This window comes from Moschus berezovskii, chromosome 3, assembly GCF_049115385.1.
Source record: "Moschus berezovskii isolate FMDL1 chromosome 3, NW_MosBer_1.0, whole genome shotgun sequence".
Classification (NCBI taxonomy): Eukaryota; Metazoa; Chordata; class Mammalia; order Artiodactyla; family Moschidae; genus Moschus; species Moschus berezovskii.
The window spans coordinates 47,516,506-47,534,622 of record NC_142462.1 but is presented as its reverse complement, the minus strand read 5'-3'; the positions used below and the strand labels follow the sequence as shown (position 1 = coordinate 47,534,622).

Here is an 18,117-nt window from a genome sequence, read left to right as displayed (position 1 = left end):
AGTGAAGATGTTAGTCACCTAGTCATGTCCAACTCTTTGTGACCTCATGGAGTGTAACCTGCCAGGTTCCTCTGTCCATGGAATTCTCCAGGAATGAATACTAGAGTGGGTAGCCATTTCCTTCTCCAGGGAATCTTCCTGACCCAGGGATCAAACATGGGTCTCCCCCACTGAAGGCAGATTCTTTACTATTTGAGACACCAGGGAAGTTCTGATCAACGTGCAAATGTATTAAAATTATCTAGCATCACTTGAGCTGTCTTCATTTGACAGTTCAACCACTAATATCCACATGTATCTATGGATAATCATGGAATATAACATCCTTTTTCCATGGAATTGCTATTGATGGTTGACTAACCAGATCACATAAGCTCACTCTTCTGATTTCACTTCACTGAAGCAACCCTCTTTGTTTCCAGCTGCAGAAACTTTGTACCTCTAGGAATGGCTTAACATCACAGCATCATCCTGTGTCAACATAATTAAGCTTATTAGATTCTGAGAAAGCTTACCTAGTACAAGAATTGACAGGAAAATACAGGTTTCCAACTCTTTTCTAAAAATCATTTAAAAAGAGATCCACAGCATATTACTGTAATACATTTCTGTATTAATTAATACATTCTGTAATAATTTCTAATATTTCCCAAGAGACATTTTTTGCAATAATTAAAACTTCTCACAATTCAAGGCTATGAGACAGATTTTGTCTTATTTGACTACTAGAGTCTCATGTCAATATATACCTTACAGCAAAATATACATTTAAATTTTTTGACAATTTCTTCTTGTTTTCTATCTCCATAGTATTTTACAACTATTTTAACTTGCTCTTTACATAACAAACTTAGTTACTCTACTTAAAAATCTTTATGCTTTAGGTAATGTCCAATTCACACTTGTATTCATCAACCCCTTCCTGAGTTCAGTGATTCTCTCAGAGGAGAAGAAAAGTAAGAGCTTCTTATTCACACAGCACCCCTTGTTGAGTTAAGTTTATTAAAACACGCAGGTGTTATTTAACATGTTTAACTGATATTTAACTGAGACCACTGGAAGAGAAATTAAAGGAAACTGTAGAAGCAAAAGTTTTCCCAAGAACTAAATATTTCAGAAGATTCAATACAATCAGAGTGAGCATTCTCTAAGATTAATGGAGAAACCAAGAACAATTGACTTTATTTTTATATCTTGGGCAGCCATTAGACAAACGATTTTCAACAAATGTGCCTTGCAATGTTAATGCTACCAGAGTTCATAAAGAGATGATTTATTATTTTGAGTTTATTGTCCAGTAACAATTCATCAGCTTTTGACTTAGCCTATGATTCACAGGGGTCCTTTCATTTATTGTCTAATTAACTAAGCTTCTTGTCAAATGAGACAGATATTAAAAGAGAAAAGAGGTTTTGTAAACTTCCGTCATCTTTCATTTATATATTATCAACGACTTGGAGATTTTTACAACTTATTAATTAAAATAAAGCACTGAAAGAAGGCAGAAAGAATTGCAAGGGAAATAACTGAAAGAGCTTATACTCATGCAACCCTAGTCTCTACAGTTAATACACTTGTTTCCCAATACAACTCACACTGACATTCTTATGTTTTTAAACTGCTCTCATACATATGTAAATATAACTGTAAAACTCAACTTTGGACTGGAAAACCAGCCAATAATAGCTATGCATCCAAATGGTAAAAATCTTTATTGAGTTTTAATCTTTTAATTGTCATTTTCTTTTGAGCTTTAGGAAATTAGTCACAGGCTTAAGTGGGAGTAGAATACTTTAGTAGTGGGAAGTCATAACTATTTTGGTGAACATAAGCAAAAAATTACTAGCAATCACAAATAACTGACTTTTCTGCCATGCATTTGGCTATCAGTGAATTTATTTTTGAGCATTCATAGTTTTATAAAACATTTTAAAGTATTTCCATAGGTACCATGAAAACTCACAAGAGTTTTTCAGTTCAGTTCAGTTCAGTCGCTCAGTCGTGTCCGACTCTCTGCGACGCCATGAACCACAGCACGCCAGGCCTCCCTGTCCATCACCAACTCCTGGAGTTCACTCAAACTCATGTCCACAGAGTCGGTGATGCCATCCAGCCATCTCATTCTCTGCCGTCCCCGTCTCCTCCTACCCCCAATCCCTCCTAGCATCAGACTCTTTTCCAGTGAGTCAACTCGTCGCATGAGGTGGCCAAAGTACTGGAGTTTCAGCTTTAGCATCAGTCCTTCCAATGAACACCCAGGATTGATCTCTTTTAGAATGGACTGGTTGGATTTCCTTGAAGTCCAAGGGACTTTCAAGAGTCTTCTCCAGCACCACAGTTCAAAAGCATCAATTCTTAGGCGATCAGCTTTCTTCACAGTCCAACTCTCACATCCATACATGACCACGGGAAAAACCACAGCCTTGACTAGACGGACCTTTGTTGGCAAAATAATGTCTCTGCTTTTCAATATGCTATCTAGGCTGGTCATAACTTTCCTTCCAAGGAGCAAGCATCTTTTAATTTCATGGCTGCAATCAGCATCTTCAGTGATTTTGGAACCCAAAAAAATAAAGTCTGACACTGTTTCCAGTGTTTTCCCATCTATTTCCCATGAAGTGATGGGACCAGATGCCATGATCTTCATTTTCTGAATGTTGAGCTTCAAGCCAACCTTTTCACTCTCCTCTTTCACTTTCATCAAAAGGCCTTTGAGTTCCTCTTCACTTTCTGCCATAAGGGTGGTGTCATCTGCATATCTGAGGTTATTGTTATTTCTCCTGGCAATCTTGATTCCAGCTTGTGCTTCTTCCAGACCAGCGTTCCTCATGATGTACTCTGCATATAAGTTAAATAAGCAGGGTGACAATATATAGCCTTGTTGTTCTCCTTTTCCTATTTGGAACCAGTCTGTTGTTCCATGTCCAGTTCTAACTGTTGCTACCTGACCTGCATACAGGTTTCTCAAGAGGCAGGTCAGGTGGTCTGGGATTCCCATCTCTTTCAGAATGTTCCACAGTTTATTGTGATCCACACAGTCAAAGGCTTTGGCATAGTCAATGAAGCAGAAATAGATGTTTTTCTGGAACTCTCTTGCTTTCTCCATGATCCAGCTGATGTTGGCAATTTGATCTCTGGTGCTTCTGCCTTTTCTGAAACCTGCTTGAACATCTGGAAATTCACGATTCACATATTGCTGAAGCCTAGCTTGGAGAATTTTGAGCATGACTTTACTAGCGTGTGAGATGAGTGCAATTGTGCGGTAGTTTGAGCATTCTTTGGCATTGCCTTTCTTTGGGATTGGAATGAAGACTGACCTTTTCCAGTCCTGTGGCCATTGCTGAGTTTTCCAAATTTGCTGGCATATTTAGTGCAGCACTTTCACAGCATCATCTTTCAGGATTCTTAGCCAAAAAAGAGTTTTTTGCCAAAAGAAAACCTGAAGTACAGCCAGACTGCTGCCTGTTTAGTAGAATGATATTTAGACTTTTTGAACCCTGTGTGTTAATTGAGCACACCTTAGTTTTATCCTACTTCTTTATTTCAGAATATTATCTTTCTAGATTTAAAAACATATAATAAAAAAGATAATCCAGTATTTTTTAGGATTACTTAAAAAATCAAGTCTGATAACTTAGAGGATTGTACTAAAAAAAAAATCCACATGATTGAATTATTACTTCTTTGGTAACTGAGGTGAAGCTATTGTGTGATTTACGATAGGTTAACTTCTGGATTGCAGCTAATAACTGATCCTAGGGGCTTTGCTGGTGGCTCAGTGTTAAACAATCCAACTGCAATATACAAGATGTAGGTTCAATCCTTGGGTCGGGAAGATCCCCTGGAGAAGGAAATGGCAACCCATTCCCGTATTCTTGCCTGGGAAATGCCATGGACAGGGAACCTGGTGGGCTATAGTCCATGGGGTCGCAAAAGGGTCAGACCCTACTTAGTGCCTAAACAGCAACAACAAAAACAACAATCCAATCTTAAAACACACACACACACACAAAAAAAAAAAAACAAAAAAAAATCCAAGATACTGTACTCTTCTAGCAATTTAATAATATATATCTTCATTGGTTCATATAAAATTAACAAATCCAGTAATTATCAATTAAAATATTGGACTTAAGGTATATTAAATTTTCATATACAATGCATTCCAAAGAACAGATATTCCTGAATCAATTTCAAGTACATCAAAAGCATGAAAAAAACAAACTATTTAACAGCCATTGCTTTCAGTGTATGCCCATATTTGTTATTTACATGGGTATATTTATATTTGCGATTGATTTTATTAGCATCTTTTTATGGATATTTTTATACACATAAATTTTATATCATAGTGCAGAAATGGATCAGGAATCATCCTACATGCTCTCCTTTCTGAGGTTTTATAATACTCTTAAATGCGCCAAGAATGACAAATTGTTGTCTACAATTTCAAGCCACATATTATGTATGTGCCATGACAATTAAACAGTAGATTATATTCTTATTAAATTTAAGCTCATCATGAAAAATTGAACTTTAGAAAAATAGAATCTTAAAAAAATTATTCATTTGGGTCAATACTTCCAAATTCTAGACATATCTAGATATGCCAAACACGCTAGCATACATAGATGCCAGTGACACTGAGGATTAAGACAATACTATTGGCAGGTTACCTATCAAGGACCTATATGCAGGATCTTTCATTTAACACTGGAAACCAGGCTTCTAATCAAAATGCACAGAAGGTTCTCTGGTAGAAAATGTCTAAAATTTACAGAGGTTAGATGTCGATGGGGAAGGACACAGAATAATTAGAAGGAAGTTTGAGAATTAACTGAAAAGGGTTAACATAAAAGGTGAATTCCCAGACCACACTGAACCTTTAGTGTATAATATGAAGAGTTTGGAAGTAGATAGAGGCTTCCCTCGTAGCTCAGTCGGTAAAGAATCTGCCTGCAATGCAGGAGACCCGGGTTTGATTCCTGGGTCGGTAAGATCCCCTGGAGAAGGAAATGGCAACCCACTCCAGTATTCTTGCCTGGAGAATTCCATGGAGAGAGGAGCCCACCAGGCTACAGTCCACAGGGTCACAAGAGTCAGACACGACTTAGTGACTAAACCACCACCAGAAAATACTTGACAATCACCTGCATAGCAGGGGATGGATCCAAATTCATTTGTGTAAAAAGTAACAAAAATTCCTCTCTCATGCTGTCCGTATTCTAGTGCTATGACGAAGAAATGAGTATCTATTGCATTTTACCTGGTATCTATCTTTTAAAAAAAAAATTAAGTTCACTGAAGGGTGATTGTACTATACCAAAGCTTTATTGTTTATGGAGGTGTAGTGATAAATAGGTATCAAAATTTGTTAATTCATCATTTATTGAGCAATAACAAATAGCAGTCTCTATGCCAAGTGGAGTGGAATTAATTACAGTACAAATGAATATCATGTTGTTGTGTTAGTTGTGTCTGACTCTTTGCGACCCCACGGAGTGTAGCCTGCCAAGCTCCTCTGTTCATGAAATTCTCCAGGCAAGAATACTGGAGTGGTTAGCCATTCCTTCTCCAGAGGGATCCCTTCCTGACCCAGGGATCGAACCCAGGTTTCCTGCATTGGAGCAGATTCTTTAACGTTTGAGCCACCAGAGGAGGCCAAATGAAGATCATATTTACAAACAATAACTCATGTAAGCCTTCAGGTATTATAATAGAATGAATACTACATACAACAAACTTAACTCATTTAATTTTCAAACTGATTTTATGAAGCAGTATCATTATGTTATAGACTATAAAATTCTAGATTAAGAAAATTAAGTAACCACCCCAATACGGCACACCCAGAAAGGAGCAAACAACTATGATTTAAAACCAGTAATAAAACCCATGAGTTTTAAAAAATTGTTTGGGTTTCTTTTCTTTCACTTGCCTAGGTTCTTCACACAAAATGTTCTTAAAAATACTAAGCGTATTATTGTGAAAAATTTACTCAAAGGAGGTCATACTTATAAAATAAAACTAAGCTCAATATCATATAATTTTAGCAAAGGATATAGCAAGGGGTCTTAGAAACAACTGAGTTCAAATTTTTTTGTACCTGATTGAGGAAACCAAGGTCCTGACAAAGTTTCAGAGTTAATTACTGAAGAAGTAAGGATTGAAACCCCTGAAATATTTATTTTCATATAAACACTGTTCTCATTATACCATACTTCCAATCTAATATCCATACATTTATGTACATAAAAATATTTGTTTAAATGTATTTCATAATATTTTATTAAAAATTTCCTCAAGGATATTGAAATCATAACCAATATTTTCCCCACTAAATTATAATTAAATGTTTCTTAATATTTTTCATTCTACTAGAAAAATGAAATTGTTACATTCAGACAAAATACATTTCAAAACAAAAATTACTACCAGGAATAATCAGATATTTCATGATGGAAAAGAGGTAAATTTATTAAGAAGCATAACACACCTAAATAAGTCTGCAGATGGAGACTGCAGCCATGAAATTAAAAGATCCTTTCTCCTTGCAAGAAAATCTGTGACAAACCTATACAGCATATTAAAAAGCAGAGATACTACTTTACTGACAAAGGTCCATCTAGTCAAAGCTATGGTTTTTCCTGCTCATATTTGGATGTGAGGATTGGACCATAAAGAAAGCTGAGCTCTGAAGAACTGATGCTTTTGAACTGTGGTTTTGGAGAAGACTCTTGAGAGTCCTTTGGACTTCAAGGAGATCAAACCATTCAATACTAAAGGAAATCAGTCCTGAATATTCATTGGAAGGACTGATGCTAAAGCTGAAGCTCCAAGACTTTGGCCACCTGATTCGAAGAACTGACTCATTAGAAATGACCCTGATGCTGGAAAAGATTGAAGGCAGGAGGAGAAGGGGACAACACAGGATGAGATGGTTGGATGGGAACACTGACTCAATGGACATGAGTTTGAGCAAGCTCCAGGAGTTGGTGATGGACAGGAAAGCCTGGCGTGCTGCAGTCCATGGAGTCAGAGAGAGTCCAAAATGACTGAGCATCTGATCTGAATTGAATTTGGTCAGTTCAAGCCAAGAATCATAGGAAGATTCTGAACTTACCATCTCACATGAAAACAACCAAATCCTCTACTACAAAAGGAACGATTCCCTCTACCTGGCTAGTGCCAGTAGGCACAAACAGTCACAGGACTCTCCTGTTGCTCTGCAATATCTCTGGTATTCTGACTTACCCTGTGCTCTCCTGCTGCTTTACTAAAGCTGGAAGTTGCTTCATCACTACTGTTAAAGTCTGCAGATTCATCATGACCCTGAGCTCTCCTGCTGGGTCACTAAAGCCAGCAGGTATGCTCAGTCCACACAGAAGATGCACCCTGATTATATGGCTTGGTGGCCTGGCAAGCTTTTTGGACTGAAACAATCAGAGCCAGTTCTCGGGAGGCTACCACACCCAGGACATTGAACAGACACAGCATAATGAAACACAACCCGACTTTCTGTGGAAAAAAAAGAGAAAGAAAGAGACCTACTTTCTTGAGCTTCAGTCTTAGAGGAAGACAACATTTGCTACACACTAGAGGCTATGGAAGTGCTCTCAGGGAATGTAGACCAGAGAATGCCATGGTTGTACTCTCCTCTGGCCTCACTTCAGCTCACTAGTACCTATCAGAAAATAGTTTACACACTTGTTTGGAGCCCTGAGTTTCACAACTGTTTTCCAGGGAACACCTTCATATCACCTGGTCTAGAGGACAGCAGGGCTTAAAATTGTGGTCCCACAAAGCTGTGTATATTTGCATATTTCAAAAGCTGCTACATGAGGAAAGTCTTCCAATCAGCCTGAAACTAGGTTCTTCCTGAGATCCCTTGCTATGAAACTCTCACCGTAATTGTTACATCCTCATCTGTGACCCATCAAGAATGAATCAGACTGCTTAGACAGTCACAAGGCTTGCAGAATCTGCCTGCAATGTGGGAGAGTGGGGTTTGATCCCTGGTTCAGGAAGATCCTCTGGAGAAGGGAATGGCAACCCACTCCAGTATTTTGGTCTGGAGAATTTCATGGACAGAAGTTACAGTCCGTTGGGTCACAGAGTCAGACAAGACTGAGCTAAACACTTTCACACTTTCAGACAATCACAAAGGTTTGAGAGACAAGCAAATGTTAGTTCAAGATTGAACAATTAAGATTCATCTCCTACATAAGACCATTCCTTCAATACTGAGGGAGGTAGCTATTTCATATAATACACAGAAACAAAGAGTCAAGCAAAATTAGGAAACAAGAATATGCTGCAAACAAAGAACAAAATAAAACCTCAGAAAAAAATCTGAATTAAATGGAGACAAGAAATTTATCTGATCAACAGTTCAAAGCACAAATCATAATGATGCTCACTGAATTTGGAAGAAGACTGATGAAGACAGTGAGAACCTGAACAATACAGAAAAGATAAGAAAGTACAAAAGAGAAGTCTCAGAATTAAAGAATATAAAATCAGAACTGAAAAATACAGTAGAGGGGTTCAACAGCAGACAAGATGAAACAGAAGAAAGAATCAGTAATCTGGTGACAGGGCAGTGGAATTCACCCAAACAGGGAAACAAAACAAAAAGAAAGAGAGGAATTTTAAAAAGTTAAGATAGCTTACGGTACCTGTATTACAACATGAAAAAGAGTAACATTTGCTTAACCAGGGTCCCAGAAGGACAAGAAGGAGAGAAAAGGCAGGACATTTATTCAAAGAAATAATGGTTGAAAACTTCCCTAATTTTGGAAACAGACATCCAGATCCAAGAATCTCTGAAAGTTTCAAATAAGAACCCAAGAGATCCATACAATAACACATTGTTATTATAAGGTAAAAATTTAAAGATCACAAAAGAATCTTAAAAACAGCAAGAAAGGGGGGGAAAAAAAGCAACTTGTTACATATAATGGGATCCTTATAAGACTTATCAGCAGAATTTTCAGCAAAAACTTTCAAGGACAAAAGAGAGTAACATGGTATATTCAAGGTGCTGAAAGGAAAACAAACAAACAAACAAAAAAAACTTCCAACCAAAAACACTCTACCCCACAACGTTATCACCCTGATTAAAGGAAAAATAAAACTTTTCCAGTCAGGAAAAAACTAAAGGAGTTCACAACCAATAAACTGGCCTTATAAGAAAAGTTAAAGGAACTTCATTAAGCTGAAAAGAAAGAGAACCAACAGATAACAAGAAAACATATGAAAATAAAAATCTCACTGGTACATAAAAGATAAGAAAAAAATCAGAGCATAACAGTAAAGAAAGTCATCAAAACACAAAGGAAGATACTCTGTAATGGCCTGTAAGGGAAAAGAATCTAAGGAAAAAAAAAAAAAAGAGTAGATATATGTATACATATCCCTGATTTAAAGCACTACACAACATAAACTAACACAATACTGTAAATCAGCTGTGATGTGTGTGCTGAATGGCTCATTCATTTCAACTCTTTTTTTCCCCATGGACTGTAGCCTGCCAGGCTCCTCTGTCCATGTGATTCTTCAGGCAAGAATACTGGAGTGGGTTGCCATTCCCTCCTGCAGGGAATATTCCTGACCCAGGTATCAAACCTGCATATCCCGTGTCTCCTGCATTGACGGATGGATTTTTCAACACTGAATCACCTGGGAAGCCCTGTAAATCAGCTATATTCCAATAAAAATAGGAAAAAGGAGCTATCAAGCAATAAAAAAAGAAAGAAACAAGTAACAACAACAAATGTACAAGGGAAGAGAATATGAGAAGAAAGGAAGAGAGAATAGCAAAAAAACAATTATTAACAGAAAAATCATACATACCTATTAAATATTACTTTAAATATAAATGAAATAAATTCTATAATCAAAACACATGGAATGGCTGAATGGATTAAAAACAAGACCCAACTACATGTTTCTTACAAGAGGTTGACTTCAGATGTAAGGCATATATACACTAAATGTTAAGGGATGAAAACAAAGATGTTCTATGCAAACAGAAACCTAAAGAAAGCTGGGGTAGATACATTTATATCAGACAAAATAGACTTTAAACCAAGAATGTAAAAATAAAACAAAGATGGTCATTATTCGATAAAGTTGTCAAACCAACAAGAAGATATAATATTTGTAATATTTATTCATCCAAAATAGGAGTGCCTAAACATATAAAGCAAATATTAACAGTCCTAAAGGGAGAAAATGATATCAATATAATAGGAGAGAACTTTAATATCTCCCTTAAATCAATGAATAGATCATCCCAACAGAAAATCAACAGAAATCAGTCTTGAACTAAACATTAAACCAGAAAGACTTAACAGATGCATATAAAAACATTCTATCTAAAAGCATCATAATAAACATTCTTCTCAACGGCACATGGGATATTTTTTCAGGATAGATCATATTTTAGGTCATATGCATTTAAGAAGATTGAAATCAAATCAAGTATCTTTCTGATCACAATGGTATAAGACTAGAAATCAATTACAAGAAAAATCTGAAAAACAAAAACAAAACTCTGCAAATATGTGGAGATTAAACATGTTACTGAACAACTTGAACACAACTTAGCAGCTAAACAACAACAACTAAACAACCAATTGGTCAATGAAGAAATCAAAAGAAAAATTAAGAAAATATCTTGGGACACATGAAAATGGAAATACAACACACCAAAATCTATCATGCTATGCTATGCTATGCTATACTATGCTATACTAAGTCCCTTCAGTCGTGTCCAACTCTTTGTAACCCCATGGACCGTAACCCACCAGGCTCCTCTGTCCAGGGGATTCTCCAGGCAAGAATACTAGAGTGGGTTGCCATGAAAATCTATCATAAAGGACACCAAACGCACACACAAATTATAGGCCAATATCCCAGATGAACATAGGTGCAAAAATCCTCAACAAAATATCAGCAGACAGAATTCAACAACACATTAACAGGAGCATATGCCATAATCAATTGGGAGTTATTCTAGGGATGTAAGAATGGTTCAATACCTGCAAAACAATCATCATGGTATACCACAATATCAAAATGAAGGAGAAAAACCGGAAAAACTGATTGTCTCAAATAGATGCACAAAAAATATTTGACAAAATCCAACATTCATTTACAAGAAATATTAAATGTGGGAATAGAAGGAACATCCTTTAACATGCTTGCTCCTTGGAAGAAAAGCTATGACAAACCTAGACAGTATATTAAAAAGCAGAGATGTTACTTTGTAAACAAAGGTTCGTAGAGTCAAAGCTATTGTTTTTCCAGTAGTCATGTATGGATGTGAAAGTTGAACCATAAAGAAAGCTGAGTGCCAAAGAATTGATCCTTTCGAACTGTGGTGTTGGAGAAGGCTCTTGAGAGTCCCTTGGACTGCAAGGAGATCAAAGCAGTCAGCCCTAAAGGAAATCAACCCTGAATATTCATTGGAAGGACTGATGCTACAGATGAAGCTCTACTCTGGCTACCTGATGTGAAGAGCCGACTCATTGGAAAAGACCCTGATGCTGGGAAAGATAGAAGGCAGGAAGAGAAGGGGACAACAGAGGACAAGATATTTGGACGGCATCACTGACTCAATGGACATTAGTTTGAGCAAGCTAAGGGAGATGGTGAAGCTGACAGGGAACCTTGTGAGCTGCAGTCCATGGGGTTGCAAAGAGTCAGACATGACTGACTGAACATTAAAAACTTCAACATACTATTAGCAATCAAAACAAGTTCTATTTATGTATATAGCCTTGCTTTTACTTATGAACTTTATTGGTCCTAAAGATTTTCTGGAAAGAATATGACAAGAATGTTATGAAATATGAATCCATAAACTACTGGGTTTTTTCAAGAAAAAATCAATTCAAAGAAAAACAATTTGCATGAAATTTTTCTTCATTTGAAAAGCTATTTGGCATAAAATTTTATGAAACACAGTATCTAATAGGAATAACAGTTCTTTTACCATTCAAGATTTATCCAGCACACATAATTATTTAATAACACCTGAAGTATATTCTCCCCTAGGAGTGATAACCATCTGGTTGACCTTGTGCTAGATCAATAGGGAAGACAAATCTGTAAGTCACTGTTTCCCAAATGCTATCACTCCATCACTCCACCACCATAAGAAGAGACAGAATGTGGATGGGAGAAGAGATCTCTTATTTCACACATCTTTAAGCTGACTGTGATTCTTAACTGGTTAGTAAGACAAAACTGAAAGGATTCTTCTAATGGGTCACTCAGAAACTTCAAAATATTAATCAATGAAAGAAAGTATATATGTCAATCCTGTACAAAAGTTCTATATCTTTAGTAACCTATTCAGTGTGATACTCAGACAAATCATAACATCACTGAGACACTTTAAGTAATAAGAAATTTGGAACAGGATTTCAAGCAGGTACAGTCAAATCAGTTAAGAAAATTACTATGACCTAATGATTAAAATTTATATGTTTTAAACAACTGGTTTTGCTTGATACTTTTCATATTACATAGTTAATTTTTGGAGGGTTTTTTGTTATTAATTTAGAAATTGTGGGATTTCATTATCCTTATTGATATATCTTTTTAAAACAGTATCCAAATTAAGTGAATTCTATCTAGTTATTTCCAAGTAAGACTCTTGGGAAGAATAAAATAGGAATTATAAGATTTTCAGATAATTAGATATCTAATCATGCTGTATTCTGCATATGTTATACATTAAGTATTATTCTATAAGAATTTTTTTAAATTTCAAAGCACTTAAAATTTTAGATATGCAGTATTTTTAAAAGTTCATCATAATTTCCAGTCATGTTGTAAACAGTAGTCATTATCCTATAAGATACTGAAGTCTGGTTTTAAAAGACTGTATTACTTAATTTCCTCTTTAAAAGATAAAACGTAACTGTCTTTTCAAAAGCAGACTTGATGAACTATCTCTAGTGACAAACTTGTTTCCAACAGTTACATATTCAAGCTTAAGTTTCAGTTTAAAGTTTTTTAATTAGTTTCAGTGTAATAGAAAGCAGGTTTAGATACCTAACCTATGTGATCACTTCATCTTCCTATGCATGCATGCATGCTAAGTCGCTTCAGTCGTGTCCAACTTTGTGCGACATCTTGGACAGCAGTCCACCAGGCTCCTCTGTCCACAGAATTCTCTAGGCAAGAATACAGGAATGGGTTGCCATGTCATCTCCCTATACACTGAGAGAAATATAGAAAACAGGGAGGGAACTGCACTGCTCCTTAATGCCTTTATTTTTACCTTGGTTAGATAATTCATAGCTCTAGGGCTTCCCTGGTGGCTCAGCGGTAACGAATTCACCTGCAATGCAAGAGATGCAGGTTCGATCACTGGGTCTGGAAGATCCCCTGAGGAAGGAAATGGCAACCCACCTAAGCATTCTTGCCTGGGAAATCTCACAGACAGAGGAGCCTGTGGGCTATAGTCCATGGGGTTGCAAAAAAGAAACAACTTAGTGAGTAAACAACAACAACAATTCAGTTTTCATCCTGGGAGAAGAGGTGAAAGCAGCCAGCAAGATGTGTTAGTAATAAAAAAAAAAAAAAAGACATTCAAAAGGTCTTTTTTTCTTCCCAACTTAACTTGATAGCCATGGGTTCTTGAGGGGAATGGCTAATTCAGAAGCTACGGAAACAATTAGAAGCTCACACACTCTAAGTTCCAAATAAGGCATCAGTGCTTGTGGTGACCCTGGGGAAAGCACTAGTGATTTAAGAAACTAAGAAAAAAAAAATTTGACTCATAAGTGTCAGTCATACTGCTGTTTGAAATTCAAGATAACAAAGTTTCAAAGTCACACAGCTATATAAGGCCTGAGAGTATACTGTTTCTCAAATGAATGAAAACATGCCCAGTGACACTAACGTTTATGTAGAGATAAAGCTGAAAGGAGGATAAAAATATAAATGGTTCTGACTGTCAAGATGATCTTCCTGATCCATCTCTTATTCCATCTGTCCAATTATTTTGGGTTATGTGATAACCAAAATCATCCATCTCCAAGTCTTTTGAATTATATACATTAAAGCTGATGTACAGATTTGGCAAACCATTCCCTCAGAGGACCTTAATATGCCTTTCATGTCCGTGAATATTTGAAATCACACTCATTTTCCTAAGCTTCTGAAGAGAGCATTTGCATACAATAGCAATCAAAAGCATATTATTTTAGGTCCTTTTCAATTAATTAGGAGACTTTGCCAACCTCAGGATCTCCTCATGGAAATAGAAGAACACCATTAGAACAATATATGGAGAGACTCAGTCTTGAATTTAAGGCTCAAAATGTATTAGAAAAAAATTCAATAACTAAACCTGCACAGCTCTTTCTACTGATGAGAAGTACCATATAAGGGGTGTTCCTCATCAAAGTTAAATGACTACTAAACTTAAAAGATCTTAGGCTTTGAATTCTTAACCATCTCTTCACGCATGTACCTGTAAAAACACAGAAGAAACTTCAAAAAGGGCAGAATCCATTTCAAACATTTTCATAAACAAATGAAATAGAGGGTTTTGTCTGTTAATCAATAATTTAAAGCCGCCACATCATCCAAAAAGCAACCCAGTAGACATTTTTTAATGCTAATCAATACTCAATTATTATTTTACTCTACTAATTTTTGTATCTGGATTAAGAAAAAAAAGACTTCAACATTTTTCTCAGATTGTTTATCAACTTTCTTACCATCAAATGTTAAGTAAACTCTTGCTTGGGGCTGAGACGATCCTTTCACGTAGGTAGAACAAACAAATACTCCAACCAAGACGCAAACTGCCTGGAATGCCATTTCTTCAGGTTTGAAAGTTAATATCCAAGGGAAAATACCTTTACAATAAAGATAATAAGTTTGTTATATTTTACTTTTCATTTTAGAAGCACACACCCACCCATACACACAAAACCAGCAATCTAGACAGTACCTTATTCACAAAGACATATCTGAACTTTTAGAGTCATGCAAACAGTAGGAGGTGCTGTGACTTTCTGTCTTACGTGTGAAAATTTGGATTTGATTTCATTTGTGTTTGGGAGTCTTTGTTAAAAGTGAAATTATTTCATCATCCAGCAAAATAATGTGAATATTAAACAAAGCAGCCAGGAAAATGTTGTCAATTCCCAAAGGAAAAAACCAATATTTAAACTTGTTATTCTCTTTAAACAACAACAACAACAAACACATTACATTGAAAATACTTGAGAATGGTGCCAATAGGTATTAACAGATGGAAACTTCTCTTTCTACCATAAATATAGTAACAGTAGAAAAATCTCACATAAAATTTCACTTTCACACACTCATTAGCTCTTTGGAGTAATCATCTCTGAAATGATATTTCTACACAAAAATCTACCAGTGCTCAATTCCTGATCACTTATATCGCTGGAATTAGTTATCTGCCAGTTTATACAGATGACCATACAGCTGTTAAATGATGTCGATGAGGTAACCATGAATTTGTGCCAAATACAAACCAATGACTTAGTGGTGAGCAATCCAGTGAACCCTGTATCACTCAATGCTTTTTTAAAATAAATCAACTAGAAAGTGGGCTGTCAAAATTTCAAAAGATAAATCAGAGAGACAGGTATTACTGTTTAAAAACCATATCTATATAATTGATACATGCTATTAACTAATGTCTGAGCACCAGAGATCACATAATGTGTAATATCAAATCTATAGGAGCTTCAGTAGTCACAATACACAAAATAAACTCAGGATCATTAAAAAAAAATCATTTTGAGTCTAACACAATTATACAATGAGATGACATGACAGAGTTTAATCTAGAAATTTATTTTTACAGGTTACAACAATACTGATCTTCAATATTATGTGGCTTTTAAAATTAAAATCTTACCACTATTGTTATTCAATAAAGAAACGCCACTAAAATTTGAAAAGTAACACAGTACAGAAGCAATAGAGAAGCTTCAGTAATACAGAAGCAAAGGAACAATTAAGCTGAACATGCCACTATAAACAAAACTTGATTTCTTAGGTGGTACATATAAGAGGTAAAAAAAAAAAAAAAGTCTATGCTTCTTTTACCACACAGATGGAGGAAACCCTAGAGATGTTTGTGTTTGTAATTTTCAAAAGAAACACTTTCTTCCTGCTTCCACAACCTCTTCACCTTATCATCCCTAAATTAACTTGAAAGAAAACCGATTTTATAGGGTGACTTTCCCTTAGTAATTTGCTCCCTGGTTTTGTTGACTTTATAGTTAAATTCCACCCCCCGCCAAATATATAAATATGCCTAATCTTTGCCTCTTTATTAGCAGGCTAATAATTACACATTTTTACATACTGCTGTTATCAATATCTTATCTGATATGTCCCCATGAAAGCAACATATGCCACAAATTGCAAAACAATAACATTGGAGATGAAATGACAGGTCAAGTGGAGTGAGTATAAAGAGCAACGTGATTTCAAGCCATCCAGAGATGAGAAGTGAGGGAAAGTCAAGTATCTTATACATGCCCCCGCCCCTCATATTTTATGACTTCTTCCCTTTAACTCAAACTCTTAAGACACGAAGCTTATTGTTTTCACTTGTAATGACTGAACACTAATAACACGTAATAAAAGGCCTCTTATAAAATTCTCTCCAGTCATTTTGCCTTAGAAGGCAGGGATACTCAACTTTAAACTCTCCGCAGGTGTCATAACCTAAAAAAAAACAATTCCAGCCAGGCTCTCTGCAAAGGAAACACTTCCATGACAAACTACATGCCTTCTTATAAAATGTCCAGATTTGAGAACACGGATGTGTGAAAAGTCTATACACAAATCCAAAGTTGTATTTTGCTAATTTTGTAATGCTGAAAACAACGAATCCAGCTTACCGAGGTGGAAAGAGATCAGCGCGGAAAAGTCGTCAATGTGCTACAGGTTTGGATCCTCGTTTCTAGCCCTTTCCCCAAAACACCGTAATTTCTAGGGCGTCCCAGCGATGAAATTCTTTCTTTCCTGCCTTCTGAGTTTCTTTGTAAAGGAATCCTCAGGGTTGCAGCGGCGCGGCACCCGGAGTCCTGCTCCGCGGCGCTCAATCAAGCCCTCGGGAGTGAATGGAAAGTGGCCGGCGCAAGGGGCGAGCGCTCGGGTGTCCGATTACAGCTACGCGGCGCGCGGCTCCGGCTGCCCCGGCGCGCCGCCCAGCCAGCTCACATCACCCGCCCAACACTCTCGGCCGCATCTCCACCGGCCGCGAGGCCCCACCCAGAGCGCGCCCGCCAGAGGGTGGCAGGCAGCCGCCAGGGCGGGGCCGAACCCAGGACAAGCTGCCCTCGAGATACAGGAATGTGCTGCAGCAGGCTAGGGGGCCAACTAAACAACTCTGCTCCTTTCTCGCTCCGCGGTGGAGTGAGCAACTTACAGCGTGTGTTCCAAGGTTTTTGTTTGTTACCGGCTGCTCTGGGAAGGCATTCAGGATTAAGCTTGGCCTTAACTATCAAAGTGCAAAGCAGTTTTTGCCAGAAAAGGATCACAGCATCCTTTTAAGGCAAATAGATGGGTTTTTTTAAAGGCATGAGTCTCGTCCTTTTCCTGTAGAACATTTTCTAAAACCGGTCGACATAAAACAGTCTCATCGCAGAAGTTTATCCTTTTAATGGGTATTGTTTCCTATTGTGCCTCCTTAATGTCCCCAAAGCAGTAACTTTGTCGACCTCTCCACGGTCACTCATATACAATACCCTACCTTCCAGGATACTCCCAAAACATAATTACAAGAAATTATTTCACAGTTGTGTAGAGGAAGCCTGTTTTGAATTATGCCAAGCAATAGAGGTTTACGAATCTAGACATCAAGGGTATATATTTCCAGCACTACCTTCAGATAACCTTGTTAAATTCTGGAACTAACGTTGATGTTTAAGTGAAAATTATTTCTCTGGATAACAATTAACTGGATATTTGTACCTGGGGAGAAATGAGCTTCCACCTCCATAAAATGAGCAGGTACTTGCTTAAAAATCACTGTGAGCTACAGCCCAGTAGATGTCACTATACAGAGGAGTGTAATTTCTCCCCCGTGTTTCTTATAAT

At 36.8% G+C, this 18,117-nt stretch overlaps 1 protein-coding gene across 1 annotated transcript in view; it reads right to left on the bottom strand.

Moving 5' to 3' along the window:
- SEMA3C (semaphorin 3C) overlaps window positions 1-17,396 on the bottom strand; it is a 226,621-nt gene extending 209,225 nt beyond the window's left edge. Inside the window, exons 1-2 of the mRNA XM_055420650.2 lie at window positions 16,917-17,396; window positions 14,745-14,885 (exon numbers count right to left, since the gene is read on the bottom strand). Of these exons, the coding sequence (XP_055276625.2) occupies window positions 14,745-14,847 (103 nt within the window). The 5' untranslated portion in view covers window positions 14,848-14,885; window positions 16,917-17,396. The remainder of the gene's footprint in view (window positions 1-14,744; window positions 14,886-16,916) is intronic.
- Between the last annotated feature and the right edge of the window lie 721 nt (window positions 17,397-18,117).